Raw genomic sequence first — 20,136 nt, 5'->3', positions numbered from 1 at the left:
ATGAAACCAAGAGTGGAACTCGTATAACACACTGGCTCTTCAGAGTGGCAAGGAGATACTAGGCTGGAGCAACATTCTTAGGTTGGGTTCTTCTTGGGTTGCACATCCTGATATGTGTTTGCGTGTGAGTGAGAGAGAGACGGACACAGAAACTCAGGGACAGACAGAGGCAGAGACAGACACAGAAACACAGAAACAGGGACAGACAGAGGCAGACAGAGGCAGAGAGAAACAGAGGCAGAGGAAGAGAGAGTGAGAGGGAAACGGGGGCAGAGAGGCACAGAAACAGACAGAGGCAGAGGCAGAGGAAGAGAAGAGTGAGAGGGAAACAGAGGCAGGGAGACACAGAAACACAGAGACAGACAGAGGCAGGGACACAGAGGCAGCGGGAGAGGCAGTGAGACAAGGGCAGACAGAGTGAGAGAGAAACAGAGGCACAGGAAGAAATAGAGACAGGCAGAGACCCATAGAGAGAGATGAGATCAACCACTAGGTGCCCCTCTTGAGTCCCAGAAATGCAGTGGAGAAACATTCTTAGTCTTGTGGGGGTGCACATCTTGAAATGTGTTTGCGTGTGAGAGAGACGGACACAGAAACGCAGGAACAGACAGAGACAGACACAAAGAGACAGAGACATACAGAGGCAGAGTGAGAGGGAAACAGATGCAGAGAGACACAGATAGACAGAGGCAGAGGAAGAGACAGAGTGAGAGGGAAACCGAGGCAGAGAGACACAGAGAGACATAGACAGAGAGAGGCAGAGGAAGAAGGAAACAGAGGCAGAGAGACACAGAGACAGACAGAGAGACAGCGGCAGCGAGACAGAAACAGAGGCACAGGAAGAAACAGAGACAGGCAGAGACCCATAGAGAGATGAGATGATTAACCACTAGGTGCCCCTCTTGAGCCCCAGAAATGCCATTGCAGTTCCATCAGGAGAGATAAAGCCACATGGAGATAGTCAGTCATACCGACAGTCCCTCCTACGCTCTCCCCATGTCCCACGATCCATCTCCACAAGCCACACATTGAACACCACCCACCAGCAAACACTTACTCCAGCATACATTCACTACAAATATTTACTGGTTCACATAGATTCATAAAGTAGCACCACAAATACATGGAGCAGATAGACTGACCTTTGTTGTTGTAAACATCAAGGTAGTTTGGTGCTGAGAAGATGGTGATTAGGGAGGGGAAGCCGGTGGTTTGGCTCTTCCGGTACATCCGGTAGCTATAGGGCACCACAGAGAGAGTGGGAGGTGTTTTCAGGTTGATAATCTGGATGAATCATCAATTGTGTAAAAGCTACTGAAAAGTGTGTGTGTGAGAGAGAGAGGGAGAGAAGTGTGTGTAAGAGAGAGAGGGAGAGAAGTGTGTGTGAGAGAGAGGGGGAGAGAGAGAGAGAGAGAGAGAGAGAGAGAGAAGTGTGTGTTGGTACATACCCAGCATCTTGTGCTTCATGTGCTCGGATGACTGATAATAAGTTATTGTTCTGTAGGAACTCACATACAGCTGGATAACTGCAAGGCAGAAAGGAGGGAGGGTTTAGGGATGTCATATACACATTCACACTGTTTGACACATATCACAGTGCAACACAGCCTGACCTATGGAATCGAACAGCGTGCCGAAAGCAGAGGTATTGTGTAACAGAGCATACACATTACATTCAACTGAATACAAACATTATTTTCTGCATATTACATTCACGAAACGGAGCATGACCGAGCATGACACCCCTGGTCCAGCCACAGAGTAGAACATTGACATTGTCCGAAAACAAAACAGAGCAAAGCACCAGCAGTCGTCAGTGTGCTGTTATCAGATCACTGCTCAGCATGACGCAAGACGTAACAGCCCATCCCAGCCCGACACATGGCTCACAGGTCGCCCAAAGCAACTTAATGCCACTCACTGGGCCTTAAAGAACACAACAAACCATCATGTCAGTTCTCATTTGACGGCTAACTGGCTGTCACTTCTACCCGACAGGAAGTGTGAGGATTAGGACATTTTCCCCATCCTTTAGGCATACTGTTGACGAGACGGCCTGCCTGACAGCATTGGTTCTCCGCCTCTCTCTCTCTCTTCACAGATCACTCCTTTCCTTGTAGCTCTCCCTCTTCCTATCACTCGCTCCAGTTTGGTCTGGAGGAGTGAGTTGTCATAGCAACAGCTCATTGCAGAGCCCCAGGGGGGTTGTGGGATAGACGGCAGTGTTGAGTTGATACTGGCCCTTCTTTTATTCCACGCTCGACTCCGCCTCACCCACGGTGCATTTCAACCGCCTGGTTTGGAGTAGGAGATCCCCGTGTACTTGTCTACGCCCCCTCTCATCTGCTCTACATTCCTCTCCTTTAACCTCACAACAGCAGCTGCAAGTGGAGTTGATACCCCACTAGCAGCATCTAATATATCCACCCCCCTCTGTATCTCACTCCATCCTGCTGATCCAGACAGACAGAGATGCTGATACAGATTCAGCTCGATTCCATTCCAGTTCCCAAAGCTCCAATTTGACCTCTCAAATCTATAAGCTTAACAGACGTTAAGAAGCCAGGATGTGTATACGGTTAATAATCATAGTGTGTGTCGGCGTAAGGTAAAATGTATTCCAATCAATGTCCCCAAGACGGCATTGTCCCCCCCCCCCTCTCACACCCACGTTTCATGCCTCCGGTTGCAGACAGAAAAACGGAGCATCCGATGTGTTTCTTCTGCAGGCATATTCACAGGGATTGAAAGGACCAAAAGTGCCAGTTTTGAAAACAGCAGTGGTTGATGTTAGCAGGGCAAGACGTAGGGGCTGATTAAGGAACGATATACAGTATGTATTATATACAGTGCCATCAGAAAGTATTCAGACCCCTTGGCCTTTTTCCACATTTTGTTACGTTACAGCCTCATTCTAAAATGTATCAAATGCATTTTTCCCTCGTCAATCTACACACAATACCCCATAATGACAAAGCGAAAACCTGTTTACCTTTTGCAGATTTCAAAATCCAAAATCAGGAAAAACGTCCAGTTTGGAAAGCAAATGCCTACTGCTGAAAAGAGAAGACTAATCTGTCGAACCAATATAACTTTCTTTGTAGCTAACAGCAACGCTGTTGTTCAAAGTAGCTCATCTTGAGATAGGCTATTGCCACAACGAGCAAGGTTTTTTAAAAACATTTTATTTATTTAACCAGGCAAGTCAGTTAAGAACACATTATTTACAATGATGGCCAAACCCGGACGACGCTGGGCCAATTGTGCGCCGCCCTATGGGACTCCCAATCAAGGCCGGATATGATACAGCCTGGATTTGAACCAGGGTCTGTAGCGTTGGGCCAATAACCGAAAGGTAGCAAGATCGAATCCCTGAGCTGACAAGGTGAAAAATATGTCGTTCTGCCCCTGAACAGGCAGTTAACCCACTGTTAGTAGGCCGTCATTGAAAATAAGAATTTGTTCTTAACTGACTTGCCTAGTTAAATAAAAAATTATGGTTTTATTATAACGGTTTTTTTTTTTCTTCTCTTCAACAGTAAATTTACCACGCATCCAATTGCATCTTGGCGCAAGGATTTGTTTACAGAACATGATGGTGGGCCGGTTAGGGTGGAAAGGTTATAAAAAAACAAAAACAAAGCCCCGGGGCCTATGATTTCTTAATCTGCCCCTGGTTGCTAGCTAGCTCTCGGACTAATTATGACAGGGCTTCCCTATGCTACTTTCACTATATACAATGAGATCATGAACATAAAAAAGAGAGAGGCTGTGGTAAATGATTTTTAAAAATCTGAAAATAACAGGAGATTACTTTCACCATGGTTCTCAATTTTTTTTAATGCACAAACTGATGACTCAAGCCTGCATATTGATTGTGCATTTGTACCCAAATGTGCTGCAGTTTTTTAAAATCCATGGCTCAGTTGGTCAGAGAAGGTGGTCTCTCATGTCTGTGCCAGATTTGGCTCCTGAGGCGTTTCTCTGGACCACTGTAGTGCTGAAACCATCAGGTGCTGAAGCCGTCGGGCTACAGAGTGACGGATGAGAAGCACTACTGAACTGTTCCCCTGAAGACACTATTGTAACTCCTCACCGACAAACCAGACCGTAGGTCTTTCACCTCATCATATCAAAAAAAGCACAGTCCACCACCTAACAACAAGGATGCCGGGTGGGACAACATACAGTGTTATGTGGCTGTCTGATAGTTCCCTTCCATGTATTGCTGTGGTCATACAGAATGATACAGTCCACAAAAGGACACAAAGCCTTTACAACATGGACATAAGCCAGCTGAGATCCACCAATAACACCTACTAATCACCAGGGATCCCCCCTCTCAAACTGACAGACCAATGACCTGAGGTGTGCACTTGTTTATGTGTGTAAAAAAAGCCTCTTATGAGGATGTGTTCACCTACCACAGCCATGTATTGCACCAAAATCTCCATCCATCCTATCCTACCACCACCATCCCCTCTACCCCTCCCTACAGCCACGCCCCATCTAAGTTGTCATTGGCGTGTGAAATATTTAAGTGTTCAAAGATTTGGGCAGGAAAGAAAATAAACGAATAACGGCCGGGCTCTGAGCACCTACTGAGAGCCTACCGAATGCAGCCCCATATACATCCAAGGCTTTCCGCCCAAATACCCTCGGCACCCAGAATGTAGGTCAGTGCAGCGGCTGCATCTCACACAGACATGACATATAAACGGCACACACTATGGCTGACAGGATACAGAACCACGGCAACACAGATGCACATCGGGCTGTGTGCGCGCAGCATTTCCCTGTGTGTGTACAATTTGAGATTTGGATTCGTGCCGTTTGGTTTGGAGGTAATTGTTTGGTCGACAGATCCAGAGTGGGATAACTGACGACTCAAAAACACGAGGACTAGTTATGAAAGAAAGAAAGTGTTGAGGTGGAGCGAGAGAGAGCTGACCTGTAGAAGTAGGAGCAGCCTCGGACTGTGTTGTGGCTGAAGTACTCCTGGGTTTTCTCGTTGCCAAAGTCCTCCAGAGGGTCAGACCACAGTAGGTCACACATGGGCCCAAACGCTGGAGGCTCCTTGAACCGGTCTATCTACAGCAGAGAGAAACGTACTGAATTCAAACACGAGCAAATACGCAAATATTCAAACACAAAAACAACACTCTCTCGCACGTACACGGGTACTCACGCATGCACTCACACACAAAATGCACACACAAAATGCACAAGTGCTGTACTGAAGTATGTGAAGACATGAAAACACAGTTGATTTGATTTTCCTATGCATGGCTTGTCAGTGCCATGGTGGTAGTTCAATACCTTCTTTATGTCATCTAAGTTGTGTATTTCTGGTGAGAGTCCTCCATGGACACACAGAAACTGCTGGTTCATGAGGGCAGCCAGGGGAAGGCAGTCAAAAGCGTCCATGCATGAGTCATACACCTGCTCCGAGTACTTGATTTTACCTGTCCACCACAGAGAGACAACTGGATCAGTGCAATGATACAAACAGGGACCTCAGGGACCACACAAGTCATCCATCAAGGTGGAATCCTGATGTGAGATACGAGCTAATAGCTTTGACTGTTACATAAGCTGTCCATTGATATTAATGCATGATTCACGCTTAAGAGAGATTTCAGCCTGGAACAGATAGTCCAAAGTAAGAACAAACAATATCTCACAGTCAAAAACATTTACATTTTAGTCACTCAGCCAGAGCAACTTACAATAGTGAGTGCATACATTTTTGGATGTCTTTTCGTAATAACATCCAACCATCCTCTCTCAAGAGGATATACTGTATTGTGTGATCTGACTGAGCAGAGAAGAACAAGATGACTCCCGTCATGCACTTCTCCATGGATGTTAGAGACCCAGAGAACTATTTAAAAAAATAAAGAGTCGCACACTTCATATATAAACTCCCAGTAATTTATTGGGTAAATCACCTAAGACCCAGAGAACACCTCTACCATCTGTCATATTCCTTCCCAGCTAAGGGTTCTCGGATATTCATCACAACACCTTCTCACACTTCTCCCCAGGCTCACCCGATTTCATCTTTGTTTGTGTGTGTCTGTATGCCATGGCAGTCTTTTTCATTAACTCCTAATCCCCAACCTTTCACAGCATTGGTAACCATGGTGATGTGCCACCGGAGAAGATACGGAAATAGGTTCCAGGTCTACCTGTACTTGTAGTACTTGTAGTACTGCTTCTCCTCATGGGATACCTCGGCTCGAACCATCCATCCACTACTTTTCGCTAATGTATCACGCTTTCATTTTCAAGAATCCTTTCATAGCCTCTCAAGGAACAATGCACGAGATGACACAGAAATAGAACATCTCTGGAGAGCACTCACATTCTTGTTTGAAGGTGAAGTATTCTGTCAAATGTCTACATTCATGGTTTCCTCGCAGTAAATATAGCGTCTTTGGGTAGAGGATTTTCAGCGACCAAAGGTACAAAACACACTGTCAAGAGAGTAGATAAAGGGTTATTAGATCAGTTTACACACACACACAAAAACTGAATGATATGATACACTGTTCAGGACCTAAAAAAAAGGCCTGCATCAGGCTGCAGCTTGACGATAACAACGTCAGCGTTATATAACATTGGATATAAAATCAGACCGTATCACGATCAATGACTGCCTCGAGCTCAAACCAGAAAAGGCCTGAAAATGGACCTTTATTTGAAATATATGAAACGCAACAAGCAACAATTTCAACGATTTTACTGAGTTACAGTTTATATAAGTAAATCAGTCAATTGAAATACAATTCACTAGGCCCTAATCTATTGATTTCACATGACTAGGCAGGGGCGAAGCCATGGGTGGGCCTGGGAGGGCATAGACCTACCCACTTGGAGCCAACCCAACCCACTGGGAGCCAGGCCTAGTCAATCAGAAGTCGTTTTTCCCCACAAAAGGGCTTTATTACAGGAAGAAATACTCCTCAGATTTATCGACAGTCTGTTTGGCTGGTATCAGACGATCCCCTAATTGAAGAAGCCGGATGTGGAGGTCTGGTGTGGTTACACATGATCTGTGGGTTGTGAGGCCGGTTCGGCGTGCAGCCAAATTCTCTAAAACGACATTGGAGGCGGCTTATGATAGATGAATGAACATTCAATTCTCTGCCAAAAGCTCTGGCGGACATTCCTGCAGTCAACATGCCAATTGCATGCTCCCTCAAAACTTGAGACATCTGTGGCACTGTGTGCCAAAACTGCACATTTTACAGTGGCCTTTTATTGTCCCCAGCACAAGGTGCACCTGTGTAATGGCCATGCTGTTTAATCAGCTTATTGATATGCCACACCTTTCAGGTGAATGGATTATCTTGGCAAATGAGAAATGCTCACCAACAGCGATGTAAACAAACATTTTAGAGAAATACATTTTCTGTGCATATGGAACATTTCTTGGATCTTTTATTTCAGCTCATGAAACATGGGATCAACACTTTACATGTTAGGTTTATATTTTTGTTCAGTATATATCAGATGAGGACCCCCAGCCATTGATTTGGTGACAGCTGATAAAGATAGTATGATAATCATGAGAATTGGTGGAGCCAGTCTGTTTGCGGATAATCAACCCCTCAGGCCAGCGGGAGAGCCTTCCTTTATGCAAATGCAACTTGTCAGCATCGATTGCATGTGATTGGATGATTCCTCCTTCCTCCTCACGGAAGATTCCGGGGGAAGCTGGCCACGTGGTGTTTTTGCGGTGCTTCAGTGCACTATAGCTCCTCCAATATAGCAGCGCAGGGACATAGCACAGCACACGGAGTGGCACAGGGAGCGAGGCAGCAGCAGTGTTTTTGAGTCGTCAGAGACGCCATTTGTCTCTCATTCCATGTGGAAACGGCAGGAATGCCTCCCAGTCTAAAGGTCTCTTACCTCGATACTGAAGTATCCCCGGTCCACATAGTCTCCCAGGAAGAGGTAACGCGTCGTGGCCGGCGAGCCACCCACCTCAAACAGCTTCATAAGGTCAAAGAACTGCCCATGGATGTCCCCACACACTGCAAAACATCAAATCCCACAGCATGAGAAAAGATCAGCACGTTATTACTGGATCTGTTAGCATTACATACAGTACACAACAGCATTTTATATACAGTTGAAGTCGGACGTTTACATACTCTTAGGTTGGAGTCCACACATTTCTTGTTAACAAAGTATAGTTTGGCAAGTCGGTTAGGTCATCTACTTTGGGCATGACACAAGTCATTTTTCCAACAGTTGTTTACAGACAGATTATTCCAGTGGGTCAGAAGTTTACATACACTAAGTTGACTGTGCCTTTTAACAGCTTAGAAAATTCTAAAAATGATGTCATGGCTTTAGAAGCTTCTGATAGGCTAATTGACATAATCTGAGTCAATTGGAGATGTACCTGTGGATGTATTTCAAGGCCTACCTTCAAACTCAGTGCCTCTTTGCTGGACATCATAGGAAAATCAAAAGAAATCATCCAAGACCCCAGAAAAGAAATTGTAGACCTCCACAAGTCTGATTCATCCTTGGGAGCAATTTCCAAACGCCTGAAGGTACCACGTTCGTCTGTACAAACAATACGCAAGTATAAACACCATGGGACCACGCAGCTGTCACACCGCTCAGGAAGGAGACACGTTCTGTCTCCTAGAGATGAACATACTTTGGTGCGAAAAGTGCAAATCAATCCCAGAACAACAGCAACGGACCTTGTGAAGATGCTGGAGGAAACAGGTACAAAAGTATCTATATCCACAGTAAAAACGTGTCCTATATCGACACAATCTGAAAGGCCGCTCAGCAAGGAAGAAGCCACTGCTCCAAAACTGCCATAAAAAAGCCAGACTACAGTTCGTAACTGCACACAGGGACAAAGGTCGTACTTTCTGGAGAAATGTCCTCTGGTCTGATGAAACAAAAATGGAACTGTTAGGCCATAATGACCATCGTTCTGTTTGGAGGAAAAAGGGGGAGGCTTGCAAGACGAAGAACACCATTCCCACCGGGAAGTACAGGGGTGTCAGCATCATGTTGTGGGGGTGCTTTGCTGCAGGAGGGACTGGTCTAACTACACAAAATAGATGCCATCATGAGGAAGCAAAATTATGTGGATATATTGAAACAACATCTCAAGACATCAGGAAGTTGGTCGCAAATGGGTCTTCCAAATGGACAATGACCCCAAGCATACTTAAAAAGTTGTGGCAAAATGGCTTAAGGACAACGAAGTCAAGGTATTGGAGTGGCCATCACAAAGCCCTGACCTCAATCCAATAGAACATTTGTGGGCAGAACTAAAAAAGCATGTGCGAGCAAGGAGGCCTACAAACCTGACTCTGTTACACCAGCTCTGTCAGGAGGAATGGGCCAAAACTCACCCAACTTATTGTGGGAGCTTGCGGAAGGCTACCTGAAACGTTTGACCCAAGTTAAACAATTTAGACAATGCTACGACAATGCTACCAAATACTAATTGAGTGTATGTAAACTTCTGACCCACTGGGAATATGATGAAAGAAATAAAAGCTGAAAGAAATAATTCTCTACTATTATTCTGACATTTCACATTCTTAAAATAAAGTGGTGATCCTAACTGACCTAAGACAGGGAATGTTTACTAGGGTTAAATGTCAGGAATTGTGAAAAGCTGAGTTTAAATGTATTTGGCTAAGGTGTATGTAAACTTCCGACTTCAATTTTATGATAAAGTGTGTGTCTGCAGTCTTGTAAGTCTGCGTGTGTGGTACTGAGAAAAAGAGAGTGCCTGTGTGATGCATGCTTTTCCTGTGTAAATTAGACAGTAGAAGATTTATGCTGTTTCTCGGTTCAGTGATTTTCTCAGAGAGTGTGTAAGAGAGATGAGAGAAGTTGCAAACTCCTGTTGCCATGGTGATATGATTTTTATGAGAATAAATAATGAAATAAATGGAAGTTTCTATATATCATCTCGCCCTCGCGTGGTGTTGGCATGGCGATGCTGCCTGGGTGTTTGCCCCCAGAGGCCTCTCTCTTTCTACCCCCAGTAGGAGGTGGGTGTGGCTCAGGGACCCTGGGCCTGGGGGAGGGAGCCTGGGAGGCTGGGACTCTGGCTGGCTGGTTCCAATCCCCTGGAGACAATAACAACTGGACCCTGGGTGCTCAACACTGTGGCTTTACAGACTAAACCTGCATTTCATTTTGTCATCTTTTCCCGTCTCCTCTCTTTCATCACCACTCTTTCTCTCCCACTCACCCTCCCTCTCCTCCTTCCATCTGCCTCGGTCTCCCTCTATCAGCTCCACTGTGGCCTTTTGTCCACTCAAAGCTCAGAGCAACGCGAGTGGGAGCCTCTGCTTGTGTGAGTAAAGCAATCAACACACGCACACATGATTGCACGCACACGCACAAATAGCATATGCACACAGCACATACAGTAGTAGTACATGAATGCATAAACACACACACACACACACACAAACGTAAGACTAAGCACAGACAGCAAAAATACAGTCGTCTTACATAGAGATCCACACTTTGCAACTCTATTCTTAAGAATGTCTTTGCACTGATACCCACATCATCATCCATATTTCATGCTCAGCAAATGAAGCATATGACCCTCATGTTTGTGGCGCTTGTTCACCAGAGGGTCGAAGGAATACCCCATTGTACTGTAACTAAGGTATCCGGTCTCCATTTACCATCTTCCACCAACCAATCAACCATTTCGTCAGTCAGTCCACCAATCAATCACTCAGTGCCAGGGGAGGAGCCATCTGTACATTGGGCTATGTCTATTTATCATGTTCACAACTCCTAGTATATCTTGGTAACACATGCTGCACAATGGCAACCAATGTCTTTTTCAGAGCAGGAATGAAATGAAAATGGATACTAATACCAAATGAAATTAAACTAGAATTCGAAGAACCTATGACCCCTAATGTCGGTGACACACAGTGTGCCTAAATTATAGCACACGAACAAGGACAGGCAGGCACCAGCGTACAAATAGATTTCTAATCTCAATGTAATCACCTGTATAAACACGGGATAAATGGGCAGTTATCTGACAAAGCAAATGGGTCGGGACTCACATTTACAGCCCAGTCCAAGTGAACACTAGCTGCTGATGTAGTATGGTAAACTGTGACTTCCTGTGTCCTCTACTGCCTTACTCCAGCCTTCCTCTCCCTCCATGGCCGTAGTATGACAGGGGATTCAGACATGGGGGAGAGTAGAACAGGCTGATGAGTACAGAAGAGAACCTACTTGCTATGGGATTAGACGTAATGGTAAATAGGTCTACCCGATATGTGATTAGATGTAATGGTAAATAGGTCTACCTGCTATGGGATTAGATGTAATGGTAAATAGGTCTACTTGCTATGGGATTAGATGTAATGGTAAATAGGTCTACCTGCTATGGGATTAGATGTAATGGTAAATAGGTCTACTTGCTATGGGATTAGATGTAATGGTAAATAGGTCTACTTGCTATGGGATTAGATGTAATGGTAAATAGGTCTACCTGCGATGGGATTAGACGTAATGGTAAATAGGTCTACCTGCGATGGGATTAGACGTAATGGTAAATAGGTCTACTTGCTATGGGATTAGACGTAATGGTAAATAGGTCTACTTGCTATGGGATTAGATGTAATGGTAAATAGGTCTACTTGCTATGGGATTAGATGTAATGGTAAATAGGTCTAGGTCTTGCTATGGGATTAGACGATGGGATTAGACGTAATGGTAAATGCTATGGGATTAGATGTAATGGTAAATAGGTCTACCTGTAAATGGTCTAGGTCTACTTGCTATGGGATTAGACGTAATGGTAAATAGGTCTAGACGTAATGGTAAATAGGTCTACTTGCTATGGGATTAGACGTAATGGTAAATAGGTCTACCTGCGATGGGATTAGACGTAATGGTAAATAGGTCTACTTGCTATGGGATTAGACGTAATGGTAAATAGGTCTACCTGCTATGGCATTAGACCAGTGGAGGATCCTGAGGGGAGGACGGCTCATAATAATTGCTGCAACAGAGTTAATGGAATAGTATCAAGCATATGGTTTCCATGTGGTTGATACCATTCCATTGACTCCATTCCAGCCATTACTTTGAGCCGTCCTCCCCTCAGCAGCCTCCATTGGATTAGACGTAATGGTAAATAGGTCTACATGTTTTGTGATTAGATGTAATGGTAAATAGGTCTACTTGCTATGGGATTAGATGTAATGGTAAATAGGTCTACTTGCTATGGGATTAGATGTAATGGTAAAGAGGTCTACTTGTATTATTGTTCTCCAGTACTACCAGAAAGCTCTTTCACATGTCTATCTACAACAAACACACGCATGCACACTCATGTAAACGCTCTCGGTCTCTCGCAATTGCTTCTCATGTTTACAATATCCAAAAAGGTGCCTAGTGTTTTGAAAGGGTATCTTAGTCCATTTGAACCACCTGGGTGCTCCAGCAGCCAAGCAGCTTTCGCTTTTTTTTTTTGCTCAGTAGTGTGGATTTGTCTGGACTGGGCTGTTCAGCTCTACCATCGCTGTGGGCTGAGTGGAGTCACTGTACAAGAGAATGAACACTTATGAATATAACTATTGTTCCCTGAAGGAAATCAACGACCAATCATATTCACCTGAAGAAAACTGAAATCACGCCCTACGGACCAATGGATGCTAAACCCACCCTCGGAAGCCCCGCCTTCCTGGCTATAATACTGGGGCTGCCAGTATTCCTCAACTCAGTGAGCCCAAATATGACCAAAATATGTTACACCTCGTTCCCTCCTTCAGGGAACAGTAATTATATTCATAACCGTATGTTCCCTTTCAATCGGTCACTCGGAATAACATACTAAGGGACATACAATCACGCCCCAAGCCGGCTCAGATGATACCAAACTAGGAGGCCCGTGGCAGCCCAAGCACACACACGTTTCACCGACTCCAAAAAGGGGTTACGGAAGCCATCCTCTTCCCTAATACTTACCGGAGAAGCCTGAACTGTCAGAGCCTAATGAGGACTGAACTGTCAGAGCCCCATATAGGGAACAAGAACCTGCTGCAACTTGGCTATGTGTACTGACACGCTGCCACCACAGCCTAAGTCCACAGACCCCACGGTTCCAAGAACAATACTTACCTTGTGAGCCTGAAAAGCCAGAATTCGTACAAGGAATCGCAAGTCCCAAAAAAACAGAACACCTGTCGTGACTCGGTAAAGCGCAACACGTGCTCTCCTTAGCATCGACCGGTGTCGATGAACCACGGCAGCTGGAGGCTCAAGCCCACAGGAAACCTGCAGTAACTTGTGTATGCGCGCACTGCCACGGCAGCTCAAGGCGCATGCCCAAAGGAAACTATGGTAACCCGGATAATGCGCACTTTACACGCTGCCGCTCCCACAGGCAGCCCAAGGCTCAATTACATAGGGAACTGTGGTAACCCGGATAAATGCACAACCTGCACGCTGCCTAACTCCCACTCCCGGAGCCAGCCATAAGAACCCTAGGAGCCACACTAGGAGCAGTTACATCCAAGTGATAAAACCTCACAAAAGGTATGTGGGAAACCCCAACTTACTGCAGCACAGGTATCCCCACTCGTCATGCTCTTGAACAATGCCCAAGGAGCTGTCACACTCCGAGTGGAGTGAGTATGCATACCGCTAGGCAACCATTATCCTTTGGTGTCATATGCCAGGGACATATAGCCTCCACAGCACACAAGCCTAAGATCACCATGTGCACTGCCAAGCATCGGTTGGAGTGGTGTAAAGCTCTCCACCATTGGACTCTGGATCAGTAGAAACGCGTTCTCTGGAGTGATGAATCACGGGTCACCACCTGGCAGTCCGACAGATGAATCTGGGTTTGGTGGATGCCAGGAGAACACTACCTGCCCGAATGCATAGTGCATACTGTAAAGTTTGGTGGATGAGGAATAATGGTCTGGGGCTGTTTTTCATGGTTCGGCTAGGCCCCTTAGTTCCAGTGAAGGGAAATCTTAACGCTACAGCATACAATGACATTTTAGACAATTATGTGCTTCCAACGTGGCAACAGGTTGGGGAAGGCCCTTTTTTTTTTTTAGCATGACAATACCCCGTGCACAAACTGAGGTCCAAACAGAAATGGTTTGTCAAGATCGTTGTGGAAGAACTTGACTGGCCTGCACAGAGTCCTGACCTCAACCCAATCGAACACCTTTGGGATCAATTGGAACACTGACTGTGAGCCAGGCCTAATCGCTCAACATCAGTGCCCGACCTTACTAAAGCTCTAATTGCTGAATGGAAGCAAGTCCCCGCAGCAATGTTCCAAAATCTAGTGGAAAGCCTTCCCAAAAGTGTGGAAGCTGATATAGCAGCAAAGGGAGAACCAACTCCATTTTAATGGCCATGATTTTGGAATGAGATGATCGACAAGCAGGTGTCCACATACTTTTGGTCATGTAGAGTACATGTGTAAAGCGCACAATAGACACAGATCCCATATCTGCGGTTGTGGGTGCCAAACTCTCCCGTGCACCTGGGACAATATGTCCCTCCACGGGTCCCCCGCCCAACAAGCGGATGATCTCCGGGAACCAGGGTCGTCTGGGCCAACGGGAAGCCACCAGAATCAACAACAGACCCTCCTGTTGGACCCTCTCCACGAATGAGGTCCACCGGAAGAAACGTATAGAGCAGGGTCAGAGGCCACTGATACGCCAAAGCCTCCATTCCCAACAGAGTGCGCAGATCCTTCATTGAGAAGAACAGACAACAATGCACTTTTGCACGCAATGCGTAAAGATCTACGTCGACCGTGCTGAACTGGTCCCATATCTGGGCAACCACTCTGTAGAGATAGGACCCCACCGGAACGTATATCTGCATCCATGTTGAGGGACCTGGGAAGATACGTCAAATTGAGAGATAGGAAATGCGCACTGCTCCATGCGAGCAGATAATGGGCCAGGTTTGAGACAGAGACAGAGACACACAGAGAGAGAGAGAGACCAGTTAGAGGTCTTCACGGGTCTAAAAAGATGGAAATGGATCTCCCATATGCATAGATACATTTTCAAAAAACAGAGACACGTTCCAAATGGACCCCAGGACAGTCAGCCCCGTTCTGACAAGGACCGTGGAAAACAGACCTGTTTGGGTCTGGTTCGCATCCGAGAGACCCGTTCAGATCTGAGAGTAGAAAAAGAGAAAAACAACAACTGTAAAACTACAATTGGGCCCTGCCAGCGCCATCAATTGACAAGCGATATTGGCCAAATGATCCACAGTTACGTGTCCTTAAAAACAAAAACAAATGATCAAAAAATGATGTGTGCCGGTGCGCACTGCCTTTGGAACTTAATTTAGCCAACAAAAATGTCTCAACAAAATCAAACAAAACACTTTTTGCACAGGCTATTTAAAGAACTGGTTTAGATGATTAAATAGGCCTACAATAATAATTACAAAGAAATTAATTTGCCAGCAGCATACCACCCTGCATCCCACTGCTGGCTTGCTTCTGAAGCTAAGCAGGGTTGGTCCTGGTCAGTCCCTGGATGGGAGACCACATGCCAGTAGGAGGCACTCTTTCCTCTGGTCTGAAAAAATATCCCAATACCCCTGGGCAGTGGTTGGGGACATTGCCCTGTGTTAGGGTGCTATCTTTCGGATGGGAATTTAAACGGGTGTCCTGACTCTGTGGTCATTAAAGATCCCATGGCACTTATCGTAAGGGTAGGGGTGTTAACCCTGGTGTCCTGGCTAAATTCCCAATCTGGCCCCCAAACCACCAAATAATCCCAAGTTTACAATTGGCTCATTCATCCCCCTCCTCTCCCCTGTAACTATTCCCCAAGTTGTTGCTGCAAATGAGACTGTGTTCTCAGTCAACTTACCTGGTTAAATAAAAATGACTAAACAATTGATAATAAATATGAAAATAAGTAGAAAATTGCTTCCAACCTCAATAGTGAGTTGCACAGTCCATTTGGCCTCTCCAATGTAATTCTCATCTTTGTCCACTACAATACAGAAACATTCCCCATCTTTTCACTATACTCCCTCTAACTTTTGTTAACTTCAACAAAAAAGGACTCCATCTTCATAATCAACAGTAGCCTAGACCAAGGCTCCTTTCACACACATTCTCTCTCGCTCTCTCTCTCTCTCTTCAGCAGCAGGCGTCAGTGAGATGAGCAGCAGGAACCAGTTTCAGCTGGACATAAGCTATACGTTTTATTGAGTTTCAATTGGCTGACACAGATAACAAGTTTGCGCAATTCTCAACACACAAACACAAAATTAACAGAGGACAGGTCCAATCGGGTCCAGTCGGTAAATCAATATTAATTGCACATGCCCGGGACTCGTGGCAATTATATCAGACCTGACCCAGATCCGAGACAAAAGTCTGAATTTAGGACCCGGATCCCAGGTCAGATGTCTGAATTTCACGTCTGTGGAAACCGTGAAGACCGCAGACCCCATTCCTCCCTACCTGTTAATGCACGCCACCACCATCACGGGTCCTTCCAAGGAGTCAACGCCCTTAGACAAGACAAGGGATACCAACCGATGACTCTGTTGAGCAACCGGTGGCTCTGTCGGGATGCATCAAGATGCGTAGCAATCACCCAGCGCTGACACAGACGCATCAACAGCCGTCCCTGAGGCACCACAGCTATCATACTGGCCATCAGACCCAATAATCCCTGGCACAAGTGTCCCAGCTGAAACCGTGCCAGATAGAGCCAGTATGCGACTCTCCTCTGTTGGGACAAAAACACATGATTCAGAACCCAGAATGAGACAGAAACTGAAAGTGCTGAGCCAGAGTCTAACAACTTTTCTCATGAATCACTATGAACCCCTGAGACTTAATATGGGAAATCACCCCAGCAGTGTGGAGCTCCAGATAGGCCAATACACTGATCCCCTGCACCGCACCGGTGTCAAAGCCACCTCCACCACCATAGAAAAAGGTGCGGGGTGATAGAGAGAGCCTGAAAGCCAGGACCAGAGACTCGATGGCTACACCCTCAAAATGAAACCTCCGAAACCTTCTGTCGGGGAGGATGTATAGCCACATGAACATAGATCTGAAGGATGCATATTAACGTGAACCAATTGCTGGGATGCGCCGACTGCAATAGCGGCGAAAGTTGTGAGCAAAGCGAAGAGCTGAAAGCTAAATGTAACGCTAGGTAGCCAGCTGGCTAACAGCTGAGAGTGACAGCTGTCTATCGCCACATCTGGATGACTAAGCCTGTGGTTAAAAAAAAAATCACTAGGACCCATTCCTCAATACTTAGGTCACTTTTTCAAAACTCTTCACACAGTCAGTGCCACAGCAGTCTATGTGGGCTAAACTGTCGATCATTGTTCATTGCTTTGGCACAAAATGCATTCAATGACTACATCTTTCAAATTTCTCACTCACAAGCACCACCCAGAATTCTATGTACCTACAGGCCAGTTGGCACATTTTTACATACTCTATTCAAAACTGTTAAACTTAAGTTCAAAACCTAACATAACACAACATTGAATAAGAGAGCAATTTCCTACACTTCTACAGTAATACTATACCGAAATATATTCCACATCTAACAAATGAAATACTATCAAAACAATTAGACACATCACAGCTGATTCCCGTTGTAGCTGAACCCCGACAATGGTGTTAAGTCTTTCAATTTCATTACCATCTATACAAAAGGGAACATCTTAGGAATAATGCTGCACTGTAAATGGACCCAGCCAGAGATAAGAGAAGTGGCTGACAGAGGAGGAAGATTGCCAGGGATGGACCAGGCCAATAGATTAGTTCCTAGGTGTGTTGCCCAAGATGACATAAGATGTGATGTGGATGAGAACCTGTGGCCAAATGCAGAATACAGGGTTGAAAAGCATTGCTACTGTATCCGGTAGATGGTGTGTATACAAAATCTTGTATTTTGGAATCACTCAATGGCAAAAACAAATGACATAACATATGACATCATGTCTGATTCATTCCTGTAACATATACTGCAATGAATTCTAAACAGTAGAGAGGTGTCATTCTTGTTTTGTAAAGACATTTGACAAAAGAAAACATTGCGCAATGCTACCTGTTGTTGGTGTTTTTATAGGTCGTTGATTTATGACTGACAGTGTGCTTGTTGGGTGACAACCTTTGCTAGTGTTATGGAAGAATGAGTTGATTTGAGACATGTATGAAGTGTTTTGGTAGTGTTAGTGCATTTTGGATGTGAAATTAACTGCTGTGCCAAGCTGAAAGTTGGTCATGAGATCTGTGTGAAGTTTTGAAAAAGTGACCTAAGTATTGAGATCTGGGTCCTGGCGATGGTAAATAAAAAAAAACTGTAATATGATTACATTCCTAAGTGTGGAAAAGATATTCAGAAAAAAACTAACTTATGACTGAACAGACAAATATAATGGAAATTATTCGCTAAATGATTAACTTTTACGCTAGTGACAAGAAACATATGGAATGTTCCATGCATCTGGACAGTGGATCTAGCCAGAGCCATATATTTAGAGAGTTTGGCCAACTCTTTCAATTTGTAATATTGATAGAGGAATTCTAAATTCCTATGTATTTTGTAGCCAAAACCAAATTCGCACTCGTTTCTAGTTCATTAATGAGGTGTAAGTTCATTAATTATGCATGAAGTAGATCGAGACCAGTCTTAAAAGCCAGGTAAACAGCGTTTAATTCAAGTGAGTACTAACCCAAAATACAAAGAACATTACATTATAAAGAGAGAACATAAAATGACGTCATCAGTTTCACACACTCTCTCCCATCCCCACAATAGCGCATTGTATTCAGGTCTTGAGATCTTCTTCTACTCCCCTCATAAAACTACATTCCAAACTGTCTAAAAGATATACTTTTCTCCACTAATGGAACTCAACCCAAACATTCTTATCTGTCTGAAAAGCTATATCATCTCTCCCCCTTAAACCCGCAAGGTACAGACAATTAATTTGTTTTTACTTACATTTTCAGTAACAGCTTAACCAAGAACCCATACCTTTCATACCATAACATAATAGTATTAGAATAAATGGTTCTAATCAAAAATGTATACATAATTAATCATTTCAACTATAATTTCCTCTAACAAATATATATATATATTTTTACTAAATTCCATGTGTGATGTTAATGGGGTACTACCATGGCTGAAGTGTCATGTAGGCTAAACACATCATAATTGTCATTCTGTTAATGGGAGATAAAATGGCTGCCATAGAATGTTGTAGTGTCATGTAAATGCATCATAATGCAGAAAGGTCAATGTCCCAACTGTCTAAACACATGGCTCAGGACACAGTGCATAGTGTCAGATATCGCGTTTTGCAACAAAACACATTCTAAAGCACATCTAAAGTAAATGTTCATAGAAAGGAACAATTCATTTTCAGATTTAAAAAAATGCTAAATGTGAAAAATGTGTGTTTATTGCGTTTTGGAGTCAAACCCTTTAAATGCAGGTGAGGTGACAAACTGCTGTACTTCTATGATTGGTTGAACAAGCCTCAGTATACTCTGGTCCTCATCATGTATAAGTGCCTGTCTGAGAGGTATCTTCAAATGACACTCAACATTGATGCTCTGAAACTTGAAAAGAAAGATAAAGAGAGATACAGAGCGCTTGAGGTGCTTGAGAAATATATTATTCTTACATGCCTGTAACACTTGAAAGTGACAGCTACCTGATATGGGACTCTGCATATAGAGAGTCCTGCTTTGCCGTCTCTACTTTTCATCTTCATTTCAACTCCAGGTGCTTTGGAGTTTATTTTTGTATTTCAGGTCATTCATTTGCACACTCACTCCCAGTCTCGCTATGCTTGTCTTCCTGTTTCACTTTCAGACAATCTACTTGCCCACAAATATTTGCTTATAGACATAGTACAGTAAGACACCTTCACACACATACATTTACACATCAAACGAAAGTACATTCTCCCAGATAGCCAAAATACCAAGTTCTCTACAGTGCAGGTTTGCTCCAGAGCTCAGACTCACTCTCACGTTAACCTGCTTATAAAAGAGTCCCTCAGTCTGAAGCACTTTAGACCCACAGACCCACTCTCACAGCAACC

At 44.4% G+C, this 20,136-nt stretch overlaps 1 protein-coding gene across 2 annotated transcripts in view; it reads right to left on the bottom strand.

The window, feature by feature from the left end:
- The window catches only part of LOC112228932 (serine/threonine-protein phosphatase 2B catalytic subunit alpha isoform), a 48,806-nt gene that overhangs the window by 6,719 nt on the left and 21,951 nt on the right, over positions 1-20,136 (bottom strand). For both annotated transcript variants that reach the window (XM_024394719.2, XM_024394720.2), the window contains exons 3-8: positions 7,918-8,042; positions 6,368-6,479; positions 5,320-5,465; positions 4,952-5,091; positions 1,449-1,526; positions 1,143-1,237 (exon numbers count right to left, since the gene is read on the bottom strand). In XM_024394719.2, the coding sequence (XP_024250487.1) occupies positions 1,143-1,237; positions 1,449-1,526; positions 4,952-5,091; positions 5,320-5,465; positions 6,368-6,479; positions 7,918-8,042 (696 nt within the window). The remainder of the gene's footprint in view (positions 1-1,142; positions 1,238-1,448; positions 1,527-4,951; positions 5,092-5,319; positions 5,466-6,367; positions 6,480-7,917; positions 8,043-20,136) is intronic.

The sequence above is a fragment of the Oncorhynchus tshawytscha genome, linkage group LG30 (genome assembly GCF_018296145.1).
Source record: "Oncorhynchus tshawytscha isolate Ot180627B linkage group LG30, Otsh_v2.0, whole genome shotgun sequence".
Taxonomy (NCBI): domain Eukaryota; kingdom Metazoa; phylum Chordata; class Actinopteri; order Salmoniformes; family Salmonidae; genus Oncorhynchus; species Oncorhynchus tshawytscha.
Note: the sequence above shows the minus strand (reverse complement) of the source record. Positions and strands in the feature narration are given on the sequence as shown.